The 27,892-nt window shown below is 41.7% G+C and overlaps 1 protein-coding gene across 1 annotated transcript in view; it reads left to right on the plus strand.

Annotated features, from left to right (window-relative positions):
- The window catches only part of TRAPPC9 (trafficking protein particle complex subunit 9), a gene marked incomplete at both ends in the record, with an annotated part of 507,143 nt that overhangs the window by 59,720 nt on the left and 419,531 nt on the right, over positions 1-27,892 (plus strand). The window contains 4 exons of the mRNA XM_080339501.1: positions 6,946-7,072; positions 8,165-8,297; positions 13,844-14,007; positions 20,221-20,373. Of these exons, the coding sequence (XP_080195627.1) occupies positions 6,946-7,072; positions 8,165-8,297; positions 13,844-14,007; positions 20,221-20,373 (577 nt within the window). The remainder of the gene's footprint in view (positions 1-6,945; positions 7,073-8,164; positions 8,298-13,843; positions 14,008-20,220; positions 20,374-27,892) is intronic.

The raw sequence follows: 27,892 nt of genomic DNA on the forward strand, positions 1-27,892 counted from the left end.
GTCACGGTACAGTCTAGTGAGAATTACTATTAAAATAAAATGCATGTGAAGATGCATTGCAAAGTGTGTTGAGTCCTCTAAGATTTTAGCTAATTTTTCCTCTTTGTTCCTCAAGTTTACCCCAGGTTCCACTAGAAGCTGGGGAATGATGTGTTGGAGAGCAGTGTAGGGGAAAGGGACCTGGGGGTCCTGGGGACAGCAGGGTGACCATGAGCCAGCACTGGGTCCTTGTGGCCACGAAGGCCAATGGTACCTGGGGTGGGTTAGAAGGGGGTGGTCAGTAGGTCAGAGAGGTTCTCCTGCCCCTCTGCTCTGCCCTGGGGAGACCACACCTGGAATCTTGTGTCCAGTTGTGGTCCCTCAGTTCCAGCAGGACAGGGAACTGCTGGAGAGAGTCCAGCGCAGGGCAACAAAGATGCTGAAGGGAGTGGAGCATCTCCCGTGTGAGGAAAGGCTGAGGGAGCTGGGGCTCTGGAGCTGGACAAGAGGACACTGAGGGGTGACCTCATTCATGGTTACAGATATATAAAGGGTGACTGTCAGGAGGACGGAGCCAGGCTCTTCTCGGTGACAGACAATGATGAGACAAGGAGTAATGGGTTCAAACTGGAACACAGGAGGTTCCACTTAAATATGAGAAGCAACTCAACTTCTTCCTGGTGAGGGTGTCAGAGCCTGGCCCAGGCTGCCCAGGGAGGTTGTGGAGTCTCCTTCTGTGCAGACATTCCAACCCGCTTGGACACCTTCCTGTGTAACCTCATCTGGGTGTTCCTGCTCCATGGGGGGATTGCACTGGATGAGCTTTCCAGGGCCCTTCCAACTCCTGGGATTCTGGGATTCTGTGATAGGAAAGGCCAAAAAAAAACCCCAACAAACCAAACCCCCTCAAAAAGCTGAGAAATTTCAAGGCAATATTATTTATTGAATGAAAGCATTTTTGATGTACTTATTGAAGGAAATATAGCCAAGATTCTAGAAAGGGTACAGTATGTACAGAGCAGAGTAAACTATATTTAATAAACTAAAAGAAACTAAAAATTACTACCCCAAAAGGTGGGGATAATGTAATTTATAGTATTAAAACTCATTATCCAAAAAAAAGTATTCTGTAGCCCTCTATCTGGTGCACAAATCTATTTGAAGGCAATTTAAGTGTGGTATCTTGATTAAGGATATAAAATTCAAGCTATACTATTACCCAAGAAATCTGTGTTGAAGTTATAAATAAACCACATAAAATTGTGATAAATCTTGATGTATGATCAGCCCCATAATTTAGCATATGATCCTTTAAATTGTTTCCACAAACTGCTCTTTAGTGAGTTCACATCTTTGTACTGTTTTTGCCATTTGGAGAGAAAATTCACTTACGGATAAACTACATTTAACTCAAGCTATATCAGGCAAGTATACACACAAAAAAGATGAGTGGCAGAAGAAGAAAAATGATTGCTTACTATATAAATAATTGCATTTCAGGATTGGGAAGTAAAGCCAAAATAAACCCCTTTACATCCTCATGTTGTTTTTGCAGCATCCCCAAATTTACCTTCCCCATTTACATTCAAGTTGTTTTGTTTCTCTGAAACTAAATCAAGGTTTGAAGCAATTGAACGACATGATGTGATAATAACCTGCATATATTTACTCTAAGAGAATTTAAATTGCTTTCTAAGAATACAAGGAAATGCGACTTTGTTTTGTTTTGTGTGATTCATATATTTCCTAGAGGAAACCTTATATACAGGAAAACTTTTCCTATAAAGTCAGAAAGAGCAACAACTACTAAATGATTCCTTGAAATAAGGTATAAGAGTAGGGAAAAGAAATTTAACACTGTTAATCTAAAGGATTTTTAGGCACCAGAGGGCAATGTTGGGCAAATATTGTTGAACTCTACTCTCCAGCAAACAGGAATATTGCAAATGTCTTTCAGACATTCTGCATATGTCATTGTCTTCAAACTTATTTGTGTGGGTTAACTTTTAAAGGTGTCCTGATTTCAGCGTATGTCTGGAAACCTGAAGCCTTAGTTGATGTTTCTGGATATATAGATATTTTCTTCCCGTTTCAATGAGTTTTTATGCTTTTTAAATTTATTTACTTTGAAAAACTTGAAGTCTTACTGAACAGTAAAGCTCTATTAGTGAGATAAATGAATGCTGCATTCTCCTTTGCGTGATAATACACTCGAGAGCCTTTAATTTCTAATCCATAGCGTGTACTTAGTGCAGGTGTTTTGTTGGGGTTTGGATTGCGTTTGTTCTCTAGAAAAACTCTTTGTTTTCCTGGGCTTTGTTGTTAAAGAATAGACTGGGAATGCATTCTTAATGCATTATAGGGCAAATACATTGTGCTGAGGACTTACTTTGCTTTAGCAGTTGTGATCAGCATGATGCAAGGATGTCATTTTGATATAATTTCAGGGATTAGGGAACAATATACATTCTGTATAGCAGGTTTTTTTTTCTCTACTCTTATTAAATCATTTTAACACTAGGAATTTATAGTAACGCTCCCGTCTTGTCTGTAAGCAGATGCTTGTTTTAGGTGACTGTACTCCAGACGCATTCACCTGCCTTTTTGTCGATTACTGTCCTTATTTACCTTGTTTTTGGTCTGGATTCTGCCTGCTGTTAACATACTTGATTTAAATCCTATGGCGAGGAAGATGCTTTCTCTGACAGCTGCTTTTCCTGAGCCTTGACCTTTAAAGTATTACTGATTATACCTCAAGAAGTGAAATTAATGTGTAAATCTATGTCCAGACCTACAGCTTGATTAAAAATGTGAAGTAGAATAAGCTTTTATTTACTCATTGCTTCCGTCTCCCCCTTGCCTGAAGGAAAACTGTGCTAATTAGGACCATGGCTTAATGAGGAGCTTTCCGTACTTGCGAAAAATGACCTGGTTATGGTTTGGGAACTGTGTAATTTCTTAGTGTTTTATATCTGTTTATAGGCACTTGATCTACTGGCTAATTTGGGGAGGCAGATGGGAATGGAAAAGTGGTTCGTATTCATTGTTCAAAGTTAAATTCAGTGTAGTTTTTTAGGTGAAGGTTTGAACTGGGAAGGTGTTCAGTTTAACCACTGCATTAAGTTACCACTGAGAGAAGTCATTGCTGGGCCACTCTCCATCATCTTTGCCAAGTCTTGGGAAACGGAAGAGGTCTGGAGGAAAGCAAACGTCACTCTAGTCTTCAAAAAGGGCAAGAAATAGGACCCAGGTAACTATAGAATAGTCAGCCTCACCTCCAACTTTGGTGCCATCTCAAAGCATATCAGGGATAAGAGGGTCATTAGGGGCAGTCAACATGGCTTCACCAAGGGGAAGTCATGCTTGACCGATCTCATTGACTTTTATGAGGACATAACAAGATGGATGGATGATGGCGGAGCGGTGGACGTGGTCTACCTTGACTTCAGTAAAGCCTTTGACACAGTCTCCCACAGCATCCTCACAGCTAAACTGAGGGAGTGCGGTCTGGATGATCGTGTAGTGAGGTGGAGTGTGAAATGGCTGAAGGGAAGAAGCCAGAGAGTTGTGGGCAATGGGGCAGAGCCCAGTTGGGGCCTGTATCCAGTGCAGTGCCTCAGGGGCAGTGCTGGGCCTGTGCTATTCAATATATTCATCAGGGATTTGGACGAGGGAACAGAGTGACTGTCAGCAAGTTTGCTGGTGACACCAAGCTGGGAGGAGTGGCTGACACGGCAGAGGCTGTGCTGCCATCAGAGACCTGGACAGGATGGAGAGCTGGGCGGGGAAAAATTGAATGAAATAGAACAAGGGCAAGTGTAGAGTCTTGAATCTGGGCAGAACAACCCCAGGTTCCAGTGTAAGTTGGGGAAAGGGACCTATTAGAGAGCAGTGTAGGGGAAAGGGACCTGGGGGTCGTGGGGACAGCAGGGTGACCATGAGCCAGCACTGGGCCCTTGTGGCCAGGAAGGCCAGTGGTAGCTGGGGTGGATGAGAAGGGGGTGGTCAGTAGGTCAGAGAGGTTCTCCTGCCCCTCTACTCTGCCCTGGGGAGACCACAGCTGGAATCTTGTGTCCAGTTGTGGCCCCTCAGTTCCAGCAGGACAGGGAACTGCTGGAGAGAGTCCAGCGCAGGGCAACAAAGATGCTGAAGGGAGTGGAGCATCTCCCGTGTGAGGAAAGGCTGAGGGAGCTGGGGCTCTGGAGCTGGACAAGAGGACACTGAGGGGTGACCTCATTCATGGTTACAGATATATAAAGGGTGAGTGTCAGGAGGACGGAGCCAGGCTCTTCTCGGTGACAACCAATGATAGGACAGGGGGCAATGGGTACAAACTGCAACACAGGGGTTTCTACTTAAATATGAGAAGAAACTTCTTCTCGGTGAGGGTGTCAGAGCCTGGCCCAGGCTGCCCAGGGGGTTGTGGAGTCTCCTTCTGTGCAGACATTCCAACCCGCCTGGACACCTTCCTGTGTAACCTCATCTGGGTGTTCCTGCTCCATGGGGGGATTGCACTGGATGAGCTTTCCAGGTCCCTTCCAACCCCTGACATTCTGGGATTCTGTGAAATTCCAGATCTCCCTAATAAACATACTGGGAATGGTTAATGTGGAGTTGGCTCTGCTTCAGATTAGGAAGGTGTGTTAGATAGTATTTAGGGGTCCCTGTCATTTTTTTAAAATTTATATTTGCTAGCGCTGATAGTGAACAAGACATTGGAAGCATTTTATTTGGTCCTTGATTTTTTAGGACTTTAGGTCCTTGTGTGAAAGTATTTAGTTGAGGTGGATCCTGAATAATTAAAATAAATGTCAATATTTGTCCAAGTGATAGTTCAATGCTTTTGGGACTGAAATAATCTTACAAAGCCCTCTATACCTGTTTTAAACCTGAGTTTTGGAGTGTGTATGGGGTCACCTTTGGTTTATGTTCTAAGGTTTGCTTCAGAGGAAGCAAAAGCAGAAAGATTATGGTGAAGACTGAGGCTAAGTCAGTATTAAAGTGTGAATATTCACCCCATGTCTGTGGGGTCAGTGCCATTGAAGGATTCATGCTCAGTCACATGCAGTCAATTATAATATGTTGCATCATATCTGAAATTAGTTTGTATTGGCTAGTTATTACAATATTTGTTTTGAATACTTTAGTCTGAAGAATTGCAAGGAATATTTCCTCAAGAACGTGAGTAAGGTCTATATGAGCTCCCAACTACATTAATGTACGTGTTTGAGAAGTAGTGACCAAACTTGACTTTATGGAAACGGGAATCAAAAAGTCTCAGTGCTCTGATATAGTGGGTGGTGAATGTTGGTTGGATCAGGTGTTGTATCAACAGTATCAAGTCTACAAAGAAATAGTTGCTAGAATTAAGGATTTGATGACTTTTGAATTTATTATAATCTTGATGACTTCAGGTCTTCAGTAGAAGAGAAATGAAGAAACTGACAAACCTGTTCAGTTTGGTTTCTTAAGCTTCTGGGATGTTTAGGACTTGCCGTTAAAAATCTTAGATGCAAAGCATTTATTTAGTTGTTATGTAGCACTTAGATGAAAAATATGTGTTAATTTTCCATAAGAGAAGACATTCTGATAATGGCTTTTAATTTAGCTCAGTTTTTGATTACTGGTGGGTCGATTTTTGGTTAATATGTAGGAACTGCTCGAAGATGACTTGGCGGTGGTTGCTCCTAATGCAAATCAGGCCATTAAAACTTAATGTACACGACAGGTCAAGTTTCAGTCCTTGGCTGGGTAATTGCGGTGGTGCCATTTACGTTTCTTAAGTGCTTGTTACACAGGTATTAATGTTCCTAATTTCTAATTGAGAATTAGAAACACAAGAGGGCTGGTCCGCCTTCCTAACTAAACTCCGTGTTGAGCCTTCAGTCCCTTTGTGGTTTTCTTTTGCTCAAGCCGTGAGTTTTTATATCGGCCTTTATAAAAATAGCATCCACTTCTTTCATAGATTTTTGAGTTGCCATGAAGCGTCCTCATCAAGTTGAGGTTTAATCCGTTTGTACTTAGTACATTAATTGATGGAGATATTTGCACAGTATCTTTATTAAAAAATAGAAATAAATTTCCACATGCATACAAAAGCAACTGGTAACTTAGGCTTAAGTGCTTTGTAACATTACATTTCTTATACGTTAACAGTACACTTTGGGTTCAAGCATCTTGAATTCATTAACCAAGCTTAAAAAAAACCCAAAATAGTCTCCTAAGGACACTAATGCTGTTTGAAAGTTTGTTAAGTTTTTTTTGCTTGATCTCTTATTTTATCCGATATTTTCAATTTAGGATGCAAAGAGGTTTCTCTGACGTAAACTAAGGGAGTAAATCCTACTGTCTAACTACAGACATCTAGGCTTGATAGAGGATCGAGTTAGCAAAGTAAATACTTACTCCAGTTTATTGAGATGTTTAAATTGGACACTAAAGCTACACTTGCTCTATTATCCATAAATATGAACAATTTTTTATACCCGTAGATAAATATTTTCTGGCCGTTTCCTTTAATCAAAGCTAAACAGGAGCCCCCATCGATGTTTGATTTGCACTGTTCAAAATACAAGCAGATACATAGGAGCTGGACTTGATGATCCTTGTGGGTCCCTTCCAACTTAGGACGTTCTATGAACATAAGTAAGCTCACAGGTAGAATTAAATCTTGGTACAGCACAACACCATGAGGATTATATTGCTCATTCTTTTTACTGTGGTTGGTTATAAATTTTTATTAGTCTTTCATAGGTTGTTCCCACCTTGGATCCTGAAACACGTTTCACTGTTGAATACAAATCTTGCCGCGGTTCAAGATGCAGTCGCTGGAACTTAAAAACCAAAATAACTGCTGTGAGCAAATCGGGATAAATCATAAAAGTTTGGGTGATTGAAATAAGTATATATCATAAAATATAAGTGCATATCATAAATGTATTTACCTATGTAATATGACTTTTTCAGGGTCTCTTGACAACAGGAGTAGAGTTCGAATCTCTACCTGCGGCTCTTTCTCTACCTGCGGAATCTGGTCTGTACCCGGTGACTCTGGTTGGTGTTCCTCAAACCACCGGGCAGATCACGGTCAATGGTAAGGGACGTCTTCAGTCATGCTCTTCCTAGCAAAACACCAAAAAAACAAAACAAGAAATGTGTTTTCTCTACTAAACTTCATTAAAAACAGCCTGAAAAATCTCTTGGTTGTAACATCAGTAATGAGCATGTATTTACAATATCTCACATACGAGAGGAAAAGGATAATGAACTCAAACTCCTCTTTATTAGGGTTTTCATTTGGAAAGCTTCTGAGGAGGATTACTTGAACTTTTTCCTGAGAATGCAGAAGATAATCTTGCAGTTCATTTTTCTTAATTAATCAGTTTCATGTAAGATTACAGAAATTTTTGCAGGTTGCTTCTGTAGAAACAATTCAACCAAGGCGAATAGTCTGTCGCAGTTGCGATATCTTTTCATTAATAAGCCTAAATAAAATTGTGATTGTGGTAAGTAAAGAGGATTAAAGAGCTCTTGTAGAAGACGAGCAGATCAGTCTCCTGGAAAAGGAAGTGTATGTGGTGATGATAGATTCAACAAGTAGTAGCACTGAATCATATCACCAACCCCAACTTTAGGTACGTGTTCTGGGAATACAGAGTTACCGTAAAACAACCATTTTAATAAAGCTCAACACCAAGAGAAGGTGCCTTTGAACTTGAAGAAGCTCTGTTCTCACTGAGATTTTCTTAAGTGCTTTTCTGTCTGCTCATAAAACAATTCTTTGTTTGATTTGATTTTTTTCCTAGAAACTATTTCAGTAAATACAGAATATCATCAAAGCATTCAGAACTTTTGTAGTCATCTGCTTTTAGTTTCCCATACTAAAAATGTATTGCGGGTAGAGGAGTTGATTTCTGTACTTGTCGGCTGTTTGTGCGTCACTGTATCAAATTTTTCCTTCCAATATAGCTTGTATATATTGCCTGATAATGAACCAGTGCAGAGGTACTTTCCTATTAAATTGAATTTTGTGAGGATAAACTGTGGTCTTCTATGGCAGATGTCTGTGTGTGGTGTTTTGGGCAGCAGAAATATTGGTCAGATCTGACTAGTAAGTTTAGTACTTTTAGACCTTTCAGAAAATAGACAAATTCACAACATATTGGTGTTTTCTTCTAAAAATCAGGCTACCATACTTCAGTTTTTGGAGTCTACAGTGATTGCCTTCTGGACAACCTGCCAGGCGTGAAGACCAACGGCTGTGCGGTTGAAGTCATTCCAGCTTTGCCAAGGCTGCAGATCAGTACTTCCCTTCCAAGGTGAGAAACAGCATTACAGGATCATTTATTTGGTCATATTTAAGCGTTAGTCATGTGCTGATTAAAAACTCCTTCATCTGAGTATGTAATCAATGCTTTAGTAAAATAAAATGTGAATTATATCATTGCTTTTTGCTTGAGAAACCTTGGAATTTCATAGACAATGTTTTGAGATTTAACTAACTGAGGGAGTGTAATGATGATTCATTATTAAACTCACACTTGTGAATCCTTGAAAGGCTGAATGTTCATACAATTTTGAAGCTGTAATCCATGGAGTAGCGTAGGTTGGAAAGGGCATCTCTGGAGATTGGCTGGTCCAGGATCTTGCTTTGACAAGTGATACGACTTAAATGTTAGGTCAGGGGCACGATCTAGTACAGTTTTAATTACCTCCATGGACAGTGTTTCCATCACCTCTGTGACAAATCAGTTCCAATGTCTGACCACACTCACAAGAGGCAAAATCGCCCCCTCTTCTTTATTTCAAACTGAACAAACCCAGCTCTTTAAACGCGTCCTCATACGTCGTGTGCTCCAGCCTTGTCATCCTTTTGATTAAACCTCTTCCGGACTTGCTCCGATATATCCATGTTTCCATTATTCAGGAGGGGCCCAAATATGACACTTTGCTATAGAATCAGTACCTTTAAGAGGTACAGGAAGACTCAACTAAAATAATTTCCTTATACACTCAACAAAAAGGACATGATAGCAGTGTGGGGTATTTTTTTGAGCTCCTTTTTATGAAAAATTGAACTAATTCCATGATTTTAGAGGGAGCTGGTAAGACACTGATTCAACTCAAATTTTGGAACTTTTCAAGGCTCAAGAGCATTCACCTACATGTCGATCACTATATGTTGGAGTCTGGCCGTCTGTTTTGCAAATAGTTGTAAAAGTATGGAATTTCAGTTTTCCATTTTTTTGGTTTGGTTTAGGTGGTTTTTTTTAGTATTCCTTTTGGCTATGGATCAGGAAACAGCCTTTTCGTACTTACTGCCTTGAGAGCTCCAGTACCACAGGGATTGTTCTATTGATTGAAAGATCTCAGCTCCACTTCTGATCCTTAGTAGGGTGATTATCAGTATCATATGACACAAAGACATACATATACATATATATATGTCTATATATATGTAAATTTTTTCTGTTTTTGTGCTCTTCAGTATGGTTTACATAGTAAAGGAACTGGTTTGGTTTTGATTTTTCCCATCTGAATTCCATTTTTCTAATGTGGAATGGGCTGTATCGATGGCTTTATATTACAAATATACGAGAGTAATATCCCAATGAATACAGCGAAATAATAAAATGCTGCAGTTGAGTTACACGTAGGTAAATTCCCTATAAAAATTCTGCTAGATATGGAGTCTGTGTGGTTGGGCTGTAATCAAAATTAATATTGGCTAGCCAAGGTTATGAATATATTAAAGAACATGACTTGAAATACAGAGAGAATTACAAATATTCCTAAATGTGCACAAAATCTACTCTTTTTGGATGTACGTTCAGCTGATAATGTGGAACATCAACAAGGTTTCCGTTGTATATTGGAGTGTATTTACTTTCTCGTTGGTGTTAAATTGACTTTTAGTTCCTTCAGATGCTTTAGTTTTACTACTCAGGCTCAGTTCCTGTAACATGCTGGGAATTCAGATGCATCTCCTTGTTTCCCATTACTTACTCCTTCTCCCAACCTCCGTGATCCCACCAAATTGCCTCACGCGACTCCTGCCAACTCTTTTCCGTCCTTCAGACTCTCTGGCTGATGATGTACTTTTAAAAGACATAGTGAAGAACTGAAAGAAAGATCGCTCTTAGTTTACAGACAGCAGGATAAAATCTGGATCTCATTTCTCTTCTTGCTTCTTGTGGCAGGATGCAAACCCCCTCTCTCCCTCCCTCCTTCGATATGGAAGGAGTAGACACATCTCCCTCTCTCTCTGCTGTTTGAGGCTGACAGCTTCTCTTGTTTGGCCCAGAGCCCCTGGCCAGGGTCGTTAAGAGAGAGGAGAAGGGAGTGCTGAGGTGCCAGGGAGCCGCTGGGCACCTACGGCCAGTGTGAGGGATGTTTGGAAGCTTCGGGGACACCTACAGCCAGTGTGGGGGTGCAGAGAAGCTTCTGGAATGCCCACAGTCAGATCCGATCAGGCTATAAAACGGGATTCTCGTTGAGACGTGCGGCCTTGCGCATGATCCTATTGGAGTTACAAGCTGAGCTACTCCCACCAGGAGCCACTTCGCCCTCCTTGGGATGGAGACTGCGCTTGCCTTGCCGCCACGGGTGTGAGTAACATTAACCCTCGCAGGATTGCGAGTGTATCTACTTTCCGTGCACATTTGCACGTGTATTTATACGTTCCGTGCACATTTGCAGCTGTATTTTCCGCGCTCAGTACGAGCACGTGTATATATTAATCCTCACAGAATCGTGAGTGTATTTTCCTCCCGTGCTTCCACATAAGCACGTGTAATATCCCATGCACATTTACACGTGTATTAACCCTTGCAGGATTGCGAGTGTATTATAAATTAATCCTCGCAGAATTGCGAGTGTACACTTTCCATACTCAATATGAGTATGTGTATCCCTTAAATAATCCCACACCGTGTTGAGGCAAGTGTGGACTCTTCCCGGACTCAGGGTCGGCTCCAGTATTGTTTTGGTGAAGCCACGTCCATGCACACTGTGGACCGCCTGTTGTATTAGTTGCTGCCCCTTAATAATTTACTCAACTGATATCCAAACCTGTATTCAAGTCACTTTGGAGTGCTAAAACCCTGTTTCTCACCGGTTTAATAAGAGTTTGTTTTGGACCCTGTTGTCCCTTAAACGAACCTCGGGGAGCCTCCGTGACACATCTTGATGATTTGCTTTACATTTATTTCCTTTGACGCCCATCAGCACATTAACCTCTGGACTTGTTCCAACAGGTCCATGTGTGTCCTGTGCTGAGGACCCAGAGCTGGACCAGCACTGCAGGGGGATCTCACAAGAGTGGAGTAGAGGGGCAGAATCACTTCCCTGACCTGCTGCCCACACTCCTTGTGATGCAGCCCAGGACATGATCGTCTTTCTGGCCTTTCATTGCCAGCTCATATCTGATTTTTCTCTACCAATATCCCATGGCAAGCCTCAGTCCTGATGTGTTGCAAGTCCAGAGCAAAGCTGATGGCTCTCTAGTACTTAAACAAGAATTGCGATGGTTTTTAATCGAACTGTATCACAGAAAAGGGATTGCGTATGCTGAATTAGCTTGGGCTCAGGTTTCAGCTGTACGTTCATCCAGTGATTGAAAGTACCATTCGTTTGCTTTGTTACTATGCAATTCCTTGACACATTTGTCTAAATATGAGAAAAGAAGTTCCTTTTCTTCCTGCCACTCCAAATGCCCAAACTCCGGAGTGCTGCAGTGATAATGATACACGACAGCAAATTCTAAATTATCAAAAAATATGTGTTTTCAGTACTAGTTGTCATAGATGAATTCTGAAAGACTAAAATCTGCTTGTTTGTGGAGGCTTCTTATCTTGTACTAAGGAAGGACAGGACAGCAAGGAAGGATAGCAGAAAAGCCAAAAGAAGGTAGTGAACTCTTCTTTTTCCACCAGATTTATTGTTCATTAATTGCCGTAGCTTTTGCCCTCGTATCCTTGATCCCTTCTGACCACCTTGCATTAGCATGAAAAATACAGTCAGAAAGTGAACCGCTGCCCATCTGTCTTGTTCCGCAGTCCTCCGTCCCTCATTCATGCTCTAAGGAGTTCATTTGTATTCACTATTTCACCTTTCACACAGTGAATTTCTTCCAGGATGGACTCCCAGGAGATTTGTACCCTCTGCTGTCCCCTAAAACTGCGTTCTCTCAGCTCCCGTATCGCTGCTTCCCAGCAAAGGTCAAGGTTACTGCTCAATTCTCCTTTATCCACGATGTCTTGTCATAGCGCTGTGCACATCTGGTGTTTCAATAATTGACTGGCTTTATGAGTTGGTTATTTTAAAATGAAATGCTTGATATTTATTTAAAGAGATTATCTTGTTTCTGAAGCTTTAGACACCCATGCATTTCACAGAATCCCAAAGTGTCAGGGGTTGGAAGGGACCTGGAAAGCTCATCCAGTGCAATCCCCCATGGAGCAGGAACACCCAGATGAGGTTACACAGGAAGGTGTCCAGGCGGGTTGGAATGTCTGCACAGAAGGAGACTCCACAACCTCCCTGGGCAGCCTGGGCCAGGCTCTGCCACCCTCACCAGGAAGAAGTTTCTTCTCAAATTTCAGTGGAACCTCTTGTGTTCCAGTTTGTACCCATTACCCCTTGTCCTTACCATTAGTTGTCACCAAGAAGAGCCTGGCTCCATCCTCCTGACACTCCCCCTTTATACATCTGTAACCATGAATGAGGTCACCCCTCAGTGTCCTCTTGTCCAGCTCCAGAGCCCCAGCTCCCGAGCCCCAGCTCCCTCAGCCTTTCCTCACACGGGAGATGCTCCACTCCCTTCAGCATCTTTGTTGCCCTGCGCTGGACTCTCTGCAGCAGTTCCCTGTCCTGCTGGAACTGAGGGGCCACAACTGGACACAATCTTCCAGCTGTGGTCTCCCCAGGGCAGAGCAGAGGGGCAGGAGAACCTCTCTGACCTACTGACCACCCCCTTCTCATCCACCCCAGGTACCACTGGCCTTCCTGGCCACAAGGGCCCAGTGCTGGCTCATGGTCACCCTGCTGTCCCCAGGACCCCCAGGTCCCTTTCCTCTAACACATCTAACTGGTAGAATATTTTTTGTTTCAACAATACATTGCTGTATTAAATATATCTTACCTTGTATTTCATGGTCCCTTAAGAACACATTTTCTGGGTGAACAGCTGTGTAAAACACTTAGTGCCCCTCATCTCTCATTGAACGTATTTCTGTCTTCATTCCGCATTCATCACACTTTGGCGGATTTTGACAATGCCTGACAGTGTAAGATAACGATTCCTCACTTGTGAGGACAAAGTTTTCATCTCTTCTGAGGTTTCTTCTACCAGTTCACTTGAATCCCACTTTGGGACTTGACTTTGGACTTGAGGATCTTTCTCACACTGGTTTCTCCACTTCTTATTCTCCTCAATTTCATTTGTGCTTATTTCTGTTTTACGTTCAGCTCTTGGTACTCATTGTCACTCAACCCTAGTGTTCAAACACTTGGTAGATCAAATATCCCTTTTTGTTTCCAAGTTTGCTTATTCTAATGACCCGCTTTTGCTTTTTTTGCTCTTTCCTTTCTTACGATCTTTGCAGCAATTTTTAACAAGCTTTCAGAGTTAGGAATGCATATTTTATATTGTTTGAAATCTAACTTGTCTCATGCCTAAAATATTAATGTTTGTCCTCAACGGCTGTAAAAAATGACCCTGACTAATGTGAGGATGGAAAACGATACCTGATGTCTTCAAGAACGCAAAGCAGTGCATTTTGAGTCTTAAAGAATAGTTCATGTAACTCAGAGAGGATTTTAACACCTTGATCGTAATGTTTTGTCTGTGTGTCACATTTTGTAGGTCTGCCCATATGCTCCAGCCTTCTTCAGGGGACGAAATCTCCACTAACGTGTCTGTCCAGCTTTACAATGGAGAGACCCAACAGCTTATCATAAAGTTAGAGAATATTGGAACAGAACCGCTGGAGAAACTGGAGGTCACAGCCAAAACAGTCAACATTAAAGGTGTGTAAGTGGCTTTATATATAGGAATAATAACCATCACTTTTTCTCTGCTAAAAGGGGAACTACTGGTGTTTCTTTTATACATCAATTTAAAATGAATATCATAACCCCCTTAAGGAACTGGAATAATTCAGTTGGATTTTATTGTAGGAGTATAGAAATGAACGAGAGCATCAGAAAATGTAGAAAGAAATTGTAGAAATATGTGTCAAGAGGGTCACCTGCTTTTTGGGAATCTAGACTTCATTTTAATAGTACTTGGGAAAAATAATCCTAGGACAATAACAAGTCAAAAGCAAGAATCTTGGGACTTAATTGTTTTATTTTTATGTCTAATAAAACTGGTTAGTTAAGTAAATTCCCATTAGCAGTAGTGTTGTCCTACTTGAGGGAATGGAAGTGAGCCAACCTCTAATCTCACTCAGTGAGCAATAATTAAAAAAATGGGATAAAACCCAAGGCAATAAATAAAATAAGCTGTTGTGAGTTAAAAGAATAGTGAAGGTATGGAAGAAATACAGTACATCTCCTGGTTCTAGTTATTTCTCCTAAAATATTTTGTACATCTTAGTATTAAAAATATCCTGATAGGTGAATCTTGTTTCTGTTTTGTGATGTGTTTTATAAGTTTAGTTTGTCCTTGAGCATCGTTATGAAAATGATATTAACAGCAGAACTGCAGACGACAAGCTAATCTTTACTTACAATAGAAATACCTTATTTTATTGCAGGTTTTATTCTGACAGTGACAAAGCATTAAAACGCAATGTGGTTTTTGTTCATTTCAGTATTTGAATTAGTGATTTCTTTCCAACAGAGTATCCACTTCTCTGCAACCTCAGCGAATACAAGTTGCCAGTCATCTAAGAATAGATTTGTCTGAGACTTGTGACCAAGAATGATTTTAGAAACTGAACTGTACGATAACTGACTGTTCTTATTGCAGTAATTCCAATGTGCTCCTGTTGCGCTGGTTGCTGCGTGTGTGTAAGAGAAAGACCAAATACAGTGCACAAATTACACGCTGAAGTTCATGCAATGAAATGTATTAAATGGAGGATATATGTGCCTCCGAATCAGGTGTTAATCAGGCTTTTGATATATAGCATTACACAGTTAATTAGTTCAGAATTCGGAAAGAGAGACTCTTGTCAACTTCAAACCCATCATCTCTCAGTCACAGCTTTTGCTGAAAACAATGCTGAAAAATGGGAAAAGTTGATGCTCAGCCATGAGTTCAGTAAAACTTGGATTTTACTCCATCTTTCATTTACTTTGTCAATAAAAAATGTTGACTACGAAGCCTCTTTGTGTATTTGACAGTCTCTTAGATATTATTAAGCACAATAATCGTTGTCTTTATCAGAAAAAGGAAAAATTTTGAGGAATAACCTATAAAGATGCATACTGAAAAAAAAATATTAAAAAAGAGTAGGTGATTTGTTCTGAGTGTATCATCAGAATTATAGAGTTGTAGAAGTTTGCATGGGCAAAGGCCTCTGGAAATTGTCTTAAACAACCTTCTTTTGAAAGCAAAGCTTTCAATGAGACTCTCCAGGCTCCTGACAAGCACAATCTTCAGTTTCTTACCTTGTCTCACAGAAGCAAAATTCACCCCTGTACTTGAAACTGTGTGCTTGAGATAAACCTTGTTTTGGAGGAAAATCCATACGTATTAAGTATGAATTTTACATGACTCTATGCTGTGGGGATGACGTAAAGCGCTGAAAAACGCCATCTATGGTAAAAGAATTAATGGTCTCCATTAAGCGTGTAGTAATTGTGTTATTCCAAATGTGATTGCACTCAGGTCATAAATTGATATAAATGCATGAGGGTGGACTCATCGTACAGTGTGATGGGATTGTGGTCATCAACCCGGAGCTAAAGATTTGTGATGTCAGCAGCTCAGTTTGGTCACTGATATAATATGGATACGACGTTAAACCATCTCTAATAGCAACACAAACTCTGAACTTGATATTATAGATCAAGATGAGAGCATATGCAGACACAAACCAGTGCACTAAGAAGTTGTCTCGTGGATGTTCTTCACTACTGTGAATTGTGGCTGTGATTTAAACTGCTCAAGATCTCCTTGAAAGCCATTGGGTACTTACAGAGTCACAAAATCCCAGAGTGTTGGAAGGGACCTGGAAAGCTCATCCAGTGCAATCCCCCATGGAGCAGGAACACCCAGATGAGGTTACACAGGAAGGTGTCCAGGCGGGTTGGAATGTCTGCACAGAAGGAGACTCACAACCTCCCTGGGCAGCCTGGGCCAGGCTCTGCCACCCTCACCAGGAACAAGTTGCTTCTCAATTTAAGTGGAACCTCCTGTGTTCAGTTTGTACCCATTACCCCTTGTCCTATCATTGGTTGCCACCGAGAAGAGCCTGGCTCCATCCTCCTGACACTCACCCTTCATATATCAGTAACCATGAATAAGGTCACCCCTCAGTGTCCTCTTGTCCAGCTCCAGAGCCCCAGCTCCCTCAGCCTTTCCTCACACGGGAGATGCTCCACTCCCTTCAGCATCTTTGTTGCCCTGCGCTGGACTCTCTCCAGCAGTTCCCTGTCCTGCTGGAACTGAGGGGCCACAACTGGACACAAGATTCCAGGTGTGGTCTCCCCAGGGCAGAGCAGAGGGGCAGGAGAACCTCTCTGACCTACTGACCACCCCCTTCTAACCCACCCCAGGTCCCATTGGCCTTCCTGGCCACAAGGGCCCAGTGCTGGCTCATGATCATCTTGCTGTCCCAGGACCCCCAGGTCCCTTTCCCCTACACTGCTCTCCAACAGCTCCTTCCCCAACTTATACTGCAACCTGGGGTTGTTCCTGCCCAGATTCAAGACTCTACACTTGCCCTTGTTCTATTTCATTCAATGTTTCCCCCCCCAGCTCTCCATCCTGTCCAGGTCTCTGATGGCAGCACAGCCTCTGCCGTGTCAGCCACTCCTCCCAGCTTGGTGTCACCAGCAAACTTGCTGACAGTCACTCTGTTCCCTCGTCCAAATCACTGATGAATATATTGAATAGCACAGGCCCAGCACTGCCCCTGAGGCACTGCACTGGATACAGGCCCCAACTGGGCTCTGCCCCACTGACCGCATCTTGGGAGCCCACGAGAAGTTGTCGTCCAATTTCAGCCCCATACAGTGAGCTTTCCATCATCCTTGATTTCACCTGATGTGCTTTGGCTCTTTCAGTCTTGCCAGTTGGTCATCAGTCTTTTATGGCTGCTGCGTGCAGGCCTGTCTGACTTCCATTTCCATTTTCTGGAGCCACAACGTTCAGTGCAAAGATCAATGCTGTAAATGGCAAATGTTCTGATTTTTTGGAGTGTAAAATACTGGATGGAATTAGCTATTGAAATGCGATGAGCTGACCTCTCTCCTTTGTTATGTCAGCTATAGCCAGTCACTTTTCTTGAGGAAGCCCCATTCTCTGGCATCACTTTTGATCATGACTTATCAATGAGAACCTCTGAAGATGAGGCTTTCAAAATGGGATCTCTGTTACTTCATTTATTCTTTTTCTTTCAGGTGCAGCTTTTTAGCTTTTCCACTCTGTCCCTCAGATAAACGAGCAGAACTTGCAGCTCGGCTTGTGCAAGTTCATAAAGGACATCACAGGGTTTTCGAGTCCTTTAGCAGCCGTGCGTTATGGAACAGATCCTGAGGCAAAACCAGTGAAAGGAACTTGTCATATCACCACAATGAACGTGTCTGTCATGTCTTTTAATGTCTCATTGCACCACTGTGCTATCTGTAGGCTGGACATCACGTGTGTACTGTCAGGGTCAACTCTGTGTCACCTCAAATTGTCCCTCACCAGGTCAGATGGTCTAATCCTTCTTTTAGAATGATGACACGTGCAAAGCTGGACTCCTTTCCATCCTTTGTGTCCAGTCAGCTCTCGTCAGAGGCTTGTTATGTCTCAGTGAGGGAGTAGACTCCAAGCTTTGATAACCCAACTATTTGATCTGCTCTGGCAAATACAACACTGATGTGCTGGGTGTTCTTACCAACGTCACAGGTCATTAGGTCTAGGAGTGAGCAACAGCTGCACACACTGAATGAACTTGGGTGATGAAGCAAAACCTCCCTGATGACCTGACCTCATTAATGTTTATAAATATATAAAAGGTGAGTGTCTGGAGGATGGAGCCAGGCTCTTCTCAGTGACCTGGGGATCCTGGGGGACAGCAGGATGACCACGAGCCAGCACTGGGCCCTTGTGGCCAGGAAGCCAATGGTACCTGGGGTGGGTTAGAAGGGAGTGGTCAGTAGGTCAGAGAGGTTCTCCTGCCCCTCTGCTCTGCCCTGGGGAGACCACAGCTGGAATATCGTGTCCAGTTCTTGGCCCCTCAGTTCCAGCAGGACAGGGAACTGCTGGAGAGAGTCCAGCGCAGGGCAACAAAGATGCTGAAGGGAGTGGAGCATCTCCCGTGTGAGGAAAGGCTGAGGGAGCTGGGGCTCTGGAGCTGGACAAGAGGAGACTGAGGGGTGACCTCATTCATAGTTACAGATATATAAAGGGTGAGTGTCAGTAGGATGGAGCCAGGCTCTTCTCGGTGACAACCAATGACAGGACAAGGGGGTAATGGGTACAAACTGGAACACAGGAGGTTCCATTTAAATATGAGAAGAAACTTGTTCCTGGTGAGGGTGGCAGAGCCTGGCCCAGGCTGCCCAGGGGGGTTGTGGAGTCTCCTTCTGTGCAGACATTCCAACCCGCCTGGACACCTTCCTGTGTAACCTCATCTGGGTGTTCCTGCTCCATGGGGGGATTGCACTGGATGAGCTTTCCAGGTCCTTTCCAACCCCTGACATTCTGGGATTCTGTGATCTTTCTCAGAAGTGATTGACCTCTGGAATTTAAGCAAAGTATGGACTGGAATTCGAATTACTCGTTTGGAAAGATCCTTGATTCTAGATTGCAATTGTTGAGGCAGTCTTCCCACCCTGTTTTCTCACACATGGATCTTAGGTGATAGTTTTTGAAAGGCTCTGAAATGGTGGTACACTAAAAAATGTTTTAATCTTACACAAAGTTAATAAATATTTTGTTTTCATTGCTGAAGGTACTTACGTGTCCGTGACTCAAGCTATTGGCATGCTACAGCGCTTGAAATAACACATAACTAACTCATAACTAACTGGTGCTTCATCCTGAGCACAAAACCCTCTGCTTCTCTGTATTCCAAGATGGATCTTTTGGTGTTACTGGAGTACTAAGGAGACTGAATAAGTGGATAAAGTAGCTCAGTGTATTGATAAATAGTAATCTTCTCTCTTTTCGTCTTTCTTCTTTTTCTTCTCCTTCTTCTCCTTCTTCTCCTTCTTCTCCTTCTTCTCCTTCTTCTCCTTCTTCTCCTTCTTCTCCTTCTTCTCCTTCTTCTCCTTCTTCTCCTTCTTCCTTCTTCTTTCTTCCTTCTTCTTTCTTCCTTCTTCTCCTCCTTTCTTCTCTCCCTCTCCCCTTCCCCTTTCCCTTCCTCTTTCCCTTCCCCTTTCCCTTCCCCTTTCCCTTCCCCTTTCCCTTCCCCTTTCCCTTCCCCTTTCCCTTCCCCTTTCCCTTCCCCTTCCCCTTCCCCTTCCCCTTCCCCTTCCCCTTCCCCTTCCCCTTCCCCTTCCCCTTCCCCTTCCCCTTTCCCCTTCCCCTTCCCCTTCCCCTTCCCCTTTCCCCTTTCCCCTTCCCTTCTTTCCTTTCTTTTCCCCCTCATATTATCTTCTGGCATGTCAGGCTTAGGAGAGAGGAGCTAATTATTACCAGTGCCTTATCTCATGTGGACCACTGATAAATTATTTATCAAACAAATATCTTTTAACACAAACTAGTCCTGTCTGGCACCATCCTTAATGTTTGGGTTGTGTATACTTTGGGTCTTGTATGCTTCTTGGTTTTCACAAAGGACTTTATTTTATAAAGAAATGAAAGTTTATAGTCTTTTCAGCCTTCTCTGTTGCTCAATGACTAAATACTGTTATTACAGGTGCCATTTTGAGCTTTGTGATCTACACACTTCCAAGTCCATGTCAGTAACCTTGCTAATATCATTCTGGTGTTATATTAATTTTTAATGCCTTAATTGTAAATATTTTGGAATTCAAACAGAAAATGAGAAATAATATTCTCGCCAGCAGATGTAAACTTCAACTTTGTTAACCACGGGTGTTATGCTTATGGAATATTTCCTTATTTGTATACAGAGAAGCTGTACGGGGACTTCTTGAGTTGGAAGCTGGAAGATACCCTCTCGCAGTTCCCTCTAAAACCTGGGAAGGTTGCAACGTTGACCGTGAACATTAAAGTGAAGCTGGACTTTTCATGCCAAGAAAACCTGCTGCAGGATCTCAGTGATGGTGAGTTTTGAATTGCTCCTGGCTTAGGGGGGTCGTGTGTTCTGCTGAGAAACGCTCATCCAGTTGTTGTGCCATTTGTTTTAAAATACGGTGTGAGATAGGACTGTGTATTTTCATATCTCTGTCTTGTAAAGGACAGAGAACTGTTCAGCGAGCTGTGTGGATTGAAGACTGAATGTTTGTGACAAATAAGGGCAACGTGTGACCAAACTTTCCCGTCATGAGACCTTGCCCTGCTCTCTTTTTAGATCTTCCTTGACAAGGGAGTGTTTTTGACGTGTCTCTTTGTATCCTTATCTTATGAAAATAAATAGTTTGCAAACGTCAGGAGGTTTTAAAGAGAAATAACATGAAGTTGATGATTTAGTTATCCAAGACTGTAGGATTTTATATCTGCAGTTTTACCAGAAGTGACTTACTACAATGTAGGGCATCATCCCCCTAATATTTATACTGTAGAGAAAGTTTCATGTCCTTAAACTCATAGTTTCTTTTGGGTAAAAAAACCCCAAACAATGTTTGCTTATGTTAGAATTATCTGGAATTACAAGTACCATTTATTTGGGGTAAAAAACCCCAAACAATGTTTGCTTATATTAGAATTATCTGGAATTACAAGTACCAGATACTTGTAATAAGGATTTCCTTTCTATAACAAACACACAGTCGCACCAGACTATTCGCTACACTCTGTATTTTTTCAATTGCCTGGTATATTTACGCTGATTGAATTAACTTGACAAAACAAGATATTCCTGTATTAAAAACAACAAGGAAAATATCATTATTATGATTTGGACTGTTTCCCAGCATCCAGTTGCAGGTATGCATTATCAGTATAATTAATCTTTAAAAAATACATATTTGCAGTATAGTAAAAATACAACAGAATTACATGTACAGCTTATTTGAGCTGAATTGGGCTGATTTCTGTGAGTTATCTTGCAAATGCATTTAGACAGAAATTATATTAATTTTTAATAAAAATTAAAAGAGTGAGTTGTTTATTTTTTTTTTAAACCTCCCTGGCGTGAAATACATAAATTATAAAAATATTTTAGGATTTAACGGTACAAAATCCATAATGTTGCTACACTGAGGTTTAATGTAGAACTTTTTGGAAAAAGCTGATATTGGAGGAATAGACACAAGCAGCCAAGGAATTGAGGCTTCGAGAAACACCCTTGGTAGGAGATTTATTTCCATACAGCTCTAATTTGTGCCACAAATTCCCAGCAGCGAGGGTGTGAGGCAGCAGATCCAACACTCAATGTAGGGTGATTTTGCTGCTTCAGGAGCAGATGATGCTGTTTTACTTACAGTTCGCTGAACTCTTGGTCCTTGTGCACCCCGTAGATGTCCCATCTTTTCCATGGAAATTCTAATGGCTTATTGCGTGTTTATTTTATAAGAACTTTCCTTAGGTCATAATTCAACTCATTATCTATTACATTGCATGGAAAGGGTATAGGCCAGTTGATCCCAAATCTAAAACTTTGGAAGCAGCTTTTATTTTTTGGCAGGTTAATATTAATAGGAGAGAAATCAGAGGCATGGAAATGAGAAGGAACTTGATTAATGTCATCAATATAACTTGAAAAATAATGAGGAAGGTCAATATTTGAAAAGCCACACATTTCTGTCTTTAGTGCAATGGCATCCTCGGGTGTATTACAAGGGGAGTGGTTAGTAGATCAAGAGAGGTTCTCCTTCCCCTCTACTCCGCCCTGGTGAGACCCCATCTAGAATATTGTGTCCAGTTGTGGTCCCTCAGTTCCAGCAGGACAGGGAACTGCTGGAGAGAGTCCAGCGCAGGGCAACAAAGATGCTGTAGGGAGTGGAGCATCTCCCGTGTGAGGAAAGGCTGAGGGAGCTGGAGCTCTTTAGTTTGGAGAAGAGGAGACTGAGGGGTGACCTTCTTAATGTTTATAAATGGTGAGTGTCAGGAGGATGGAGCCAGGCTCTTCTCGGTGGCAAACAATGATAGGACAAGGGGTAATGGGTTCAAACTGGAACATAAGAGGTTCCACTTAAATTTGAGAAGCAACTTGTTCCTGGTGAGGGTGGCAGAGCCTGGCCCAGGCTGCCCAGGGAGGTTGTGGAGTCTCCTTCTGTGCAGACATTCCAACCCGCCTGGACACCTTCCTGTGTAACCTCATCTGGGTGTTCCTGCTCCATGGGGGGATTGCACTAGATGATCTTTTGAGGTCCCTTCCAATCCCAAACGTACTGTGATACTGTGATACTGTGTGCCAGTTCTGTTGATTTCACTTTTATAACTCCTAAGTATATTATTTGTATGTATATATATCTAATTTCCTTCATTTGTCCTGTCTCCAAAAAGCTTTAAAGACACTCTGAAGCTGCACTTGCCCAGCAGTTTTTTCAGATGAAATAACATATACAAAATATTCTGTGGAAGGAAAAGATGATATATTTACTTCTCACTACTGTCGTAGAACCATTGTGGATTTTTTTACCCATATCTAAGTTTTATGGGACCACACACAACCAAAATGTTGGAACAACGTTTTTACATTGGTATTTCTGCCTGCGGTTTCTTTGAAAGGTTGTGTGTTTGAAACCTGGAAGCATTTTGACCTTTTCTTGTGCAGGGATGATAAAGGAGTAGAATCCATGAGTGTTTCTGTAGAACTTCAGTGTCATTGGCTGCTGTGTATTACATTATGTTGTGGTTTAATCCCAACCAGCAACTAAGCACTCTGAACGTATTATGGAGTATTATTAGAGATGCTAAGTACACTGATATTTTTACTCAGTACTGCAATTTTGCTATATTGCTTTTAACTTTACAGATATTGCATTTTCTAAAGAGAGAGGTAAGATCCTGACGTGAAGAGCCAGAAAAATCAATGGCAACTATGACATGACTTTTAATCATATGGTACCTTTTTCTTTTCAAGACCAGATTTACAGTGATGATCAAAATACTTCGGTCTTTTAAAAGTAATGCCCTTAGCAGGGCATCTGTTACTTTGATCTGTTTGATGCTGAAATTGTTTCCTTTTACTCTGTAATAAGGACATAGTACAGAAGGGATAAATTACCGATGTTTCTGATGGTACACTTATCCAATTGGAAAGTAAACTAAGTTATCAATCAAAATTGCTGATCTAATTCTTGTGTGTTGATGGTATACTGCGTGTAAGGGAAAATGTTAGATGTGTTTCTAGATTAAAGGAAGCAAAAACACATGAGTGGCTGTACAGGATCAGGTCAATGACCGTCTAGTCCAATATCTTGACTGTGAAAGTGGCCAAGAGCAGATGCCTGTGGGGGAATATGGGTCGAATCGTGAACATAGATGCTTCTTTCCGTTAGGTTTTCAAGCTCCAACTGTTGTTAGCTGAGGAACTCCTGGAGTTTCTCTAGTTTTAGGCACTGTTAGTGGGTTTCTCCTTCATAAAAGCTCTTCATTCTCTCCATCAGCACTACAAGGAGAATTACAGCTGAATTTCTTTTAGCAGCTTTGCACCTTCTGCCATCCTTCCAATATTACCTGGTTCTGTATGGCAAGAAACAGCTGATGGTTCATCTTCTACACATCTTTCCTCCACTCAAGATTTTATACATTTCCTTATGTTATTGCCACAGTGGTCACTCTCCTAAACTGAAAATTTCTGACTGGCTTAGTTGTCCCTGTTATGGCAAGAATTCCATACATTGATCAGCCTTGTTGTCCATTTTGAAACCTTTAGGTTCTGTGTGTTTGAGGTAGGTCGTACACGCTATTTGAAACGTGATCTATGTATTTCTGTAGTGACCTCATGAACGCTCTTTATTTTTATATTACTTTCCTTATAACGGTGCAATAATGCTCAATTTGTCATTCGCTTTTTTTGACTATTGCTGAACCTTGAGCTCGTAGATTCATGAACCTGCAAACCATAATAGTTCCAGGATCCTGCTCCTGAACAGCCACGATATGCTGAGTGACTTATTTCACATATAAGTTTAGTTTTTCTCTTCCCTCCGTCTCCTCCGTCTCCTCCTTCTCCTCCTTCTCCTCCTTCTCCCCTTCTTGTCCCCTTTTCTCTCCTTCTTTGTCCCTTCTTCTCTTCTCCTCTTTTCTTTTTCCCATTTATTTATACTGAATTTCATTTGTCATTTTATTGCCCATTCATTAAGTTTTGTAAGGTCCTAGTGGTGATGTCAGGAACATGCTATTGCCTGTTGTGTGGGCTTCTGTTCTGGGACTTGGCTTTATGCAAATGAAGCCTAATAACATGCCAGAAAACATTGCAGAAGAACATGCATCCTATTAAAGCCTGTAATTTAGGGTTCTTGTCACAATCTGGATTGCCTTGGTTTGTTGTCTTTTGAATTAATGGTTGGACTTGATGATCTTAATGGTCTTTTCCGACCTAAATGATTCTATGATTCTATTCTATGGATTAATTACTTTGCAGACACTTTGAACAGCTGTGCAGGTGCTCTAGAGACACTTCATTAATTAGAATTAAGAAGACCAGGCTTATGTCTTGAAGGGAATTGACCAAGATTTAGATGTTCCCCGTAGAAAATCCGTTTGGTCCAAATGTGAATGAAGTTTTGTGTCTCCTGTCCCTCAGCTGGGTGGTTCACGATTCCTTCTACTTATGTTCTTGGTTCTCTGGTCAGGGAAGTCAGTGTGTGTATTTAATTTGACTCTAAGGTCGTTGCAGTAAGTAAGACAGGAGGAAACACTCTGTCTACGTGGTAGGACCAGGCTTAAGGAACCTAAGCAGTAAGATCTCACCTGATAAATGAAAGAGCTCAACACGATGCTCGCATTATGAGCATAATGAATTCTCCTTCCCAGCCATTATACTATAATTTCTGAAATCCAGGGTTTCCCTGATGCTAAATGGAAAAGAACAACAGCTGCTCTTTCTGGATGGCATTATAAATGATATATTATTATAAATGATAACTTGTTAGTGGAAAGCGGTCATTTAAAAAAGCTTCTGTTACATGGGGATAACGTTTGGCAAAGTTAGTGAATTAATCTATGAGGGCTTCATTATGCTAAATGTTAGTGTTCATTCGTTCTGTGTATAGGGAACCTAAAGACAGGTGCTAACATATTTAAATTCATAAACTCATCTGTGGCAGGATGCAAACACCCCTCTCTCCCCCTCCCTCCTTCAGTATGGAAGGAGTAGGCACATCTCCCTCTCTCTGCTACTTGAGGCTAACAGCTTCTTTTGTTTGGCCCCAGAGCACCCAGGCCAGGGCCATTAGGAGAAGGGAGTGCCGAGGCGCCACTGAGCCGCTGGGCACCTGTGGCCAGTGTGGGGGATGTTTGGAGGCTTCAGGGGCACCCACGGCCAGTGTGGGGGTGTAGAGAAGCTTCTAGAATGCCTACAGTCAGGTCTGATCAGGCTATAAAAACGGGATTCTTGTCGAGACTCGGCCCATTGTTGCGGGTCTCTCGGAGCACGAGCAAGATGCTGCCGCCGAGAGCCCCCCCGGGATGGAGACTCCGCTTACCTCGCTGCCACGGCTGTGAGTAAAACTCTCGCAGGATTGCGAGTATATTTATACTTTTCGTGCACATATGCATGTGTAACTTTCCATGCTCCATATGAGCACGTGTAAGATTAATCCTCGCAGAATCGCGGGTGTATTTTCCTTCCGTGCACATTTGCATGTGTAACTTTCTGTGCAGATTTGCACACTTACTTTCCGTGCTTAATACAAGCACCTGTACTTTCCGTGCACATTTGCACGTGTAACTTTCCGTGCTCAATACGAGCACGTGTATAAATTATTTCCTTGCACAATCGCGAGTGTATTTTCCTCCCGTGCTTCCACATAAGCACGTGTAGTATTCCGTGCACATTTGCACGTGTAAGTAAATTAACCCTCGCAGGATTGCGAGTGTATTATAAATTTACCCTCGCGGAATCCCGAGTGTACGCTTTCCGTACTCACTACGAGTACGTGTATCTCTTTAAAAATAATCCCACACTATGTTTAGGCAAGTGCGTATTCGTCTCGGACTCAGGGCCGACTCCGGCATTGTTTTGGGTGAAGCCACGTGCATGCACACTGTGAACCGCCTGTTGTATTAGTTGCTGCCCCTTAATAATTTTCCTCTACTGATATCCGAACCTTTATTTAAGTCACTTTGGAGTGCTAAAACCCTGTTTCTCACCAGTTTAATAAAAGTTGGTTTGGACCCTGTTGTCCCTTCAACTAACCTCGGGGTACCTCTGTGACATCATCAAATGAACTAATTAATTACATTCTAAGAGAGGCGCAAATCTATGTCTTAAGGCTCCTCTCGGGGAGAAAAGGTTGCAGAGAAAAAGCCTCTTTCTAAAAGCAGTGATCCTTAATACTTTTAATATTGATATGCAAGACCACTTAATCATTTCATACTGTTTTCATTGCTTTTCTGCTTAAATAGTCAGATTTCATCTACTAAAATTTTTTCCTACACCTTTATAGCATATAGACAATATATTTCTTTGTTGGAAAGATACCTCATTATGAATTTAAATATAGTCTTGACAGGTCTTCTGAGAAACTAAGTAGCCTACAGGACTCTGTTAGGATAATTGTATTATTGCTGCTGATGATGGAAGTCCTCCGAGACAGCTGAGTATGATTGTTTACATGTTACTCTGCTTGGTTGCCTTGATTACATTTAACCATTCAGAATATATTTTCAAAGTGACTTCTTTTCTAATGAGTTCCTTGTCTCTGCCATTTGAAGATGTCAGTTTTCATTTTCATGTTAATCTGGGTAAATGAGTGATTTTATTTGGTTTGTGTTTCTTTTTTAACTAGAAATACTTCTGTGTCCTCCATAAATTTATCACCGTGTTACTTGAAAAATAGTCTTGATTTTTTGGGATCTTTTCTTAAAGAGTTATTGAATTCCAGCTTTAGTGCTTACTGAATATGACTTTTTCTCTTCCAACTGCCTTTTAATCTGGATAATTAATCTTGTCTCATAGTTTAACTGATATAGCATGTATTATATTTTAACAATATGTAAGCGTCATAGGACCTGAGCTTATACCAGTTGTGCCAGTTGCTACACAAATGTGTATTAAGAGGCCTTTTGTGCCCCAAATCTTTACAATGTCAATAGGTAAGAGAGATATGAGGCAAATAGCAATACATTTATTATTGGCACATACAAACTAGTTGACCTGCTATTGTGTTACGCTGTTTCTTTGCTGAGGTGCTTTATTTTAGCATCTAATGTAGTGTGCATAAAAAAACCTCTAGTCTTTGATTATGAATTTCTTTACACTTCATTTGCTGCCGTTATAATCACCTCTATTCTAAATATAACTTCCAATTCTAGTCGAGTTAGTTCGGCAACCTCAGGAAGGAAGCCTTCCTTACCATGTGGTTTTTATTGTTGATTATTTTCATTATCACCCTCTTCCAGTGCAGTGGAATCTCAAAGAAGATGCTTATTCTGCTCCGTGTCGCCTCTTGCTACTTCTGGGAGCCCAAGAGTCGATACATCCCCAGTAGCTTTGCCTGGAGTTCTACT

This window comes from Nesoenas mayeri (genome assembly GCF_963082525.1).
Source record: "Nesoenas mayeri genome assembly, chromosome: 2".
NCBI lineage: Eukaryota > Metazoa > Chordata > Aves > Columbiformes > Columbidae > Nesoenas > Nesoenas mayeri.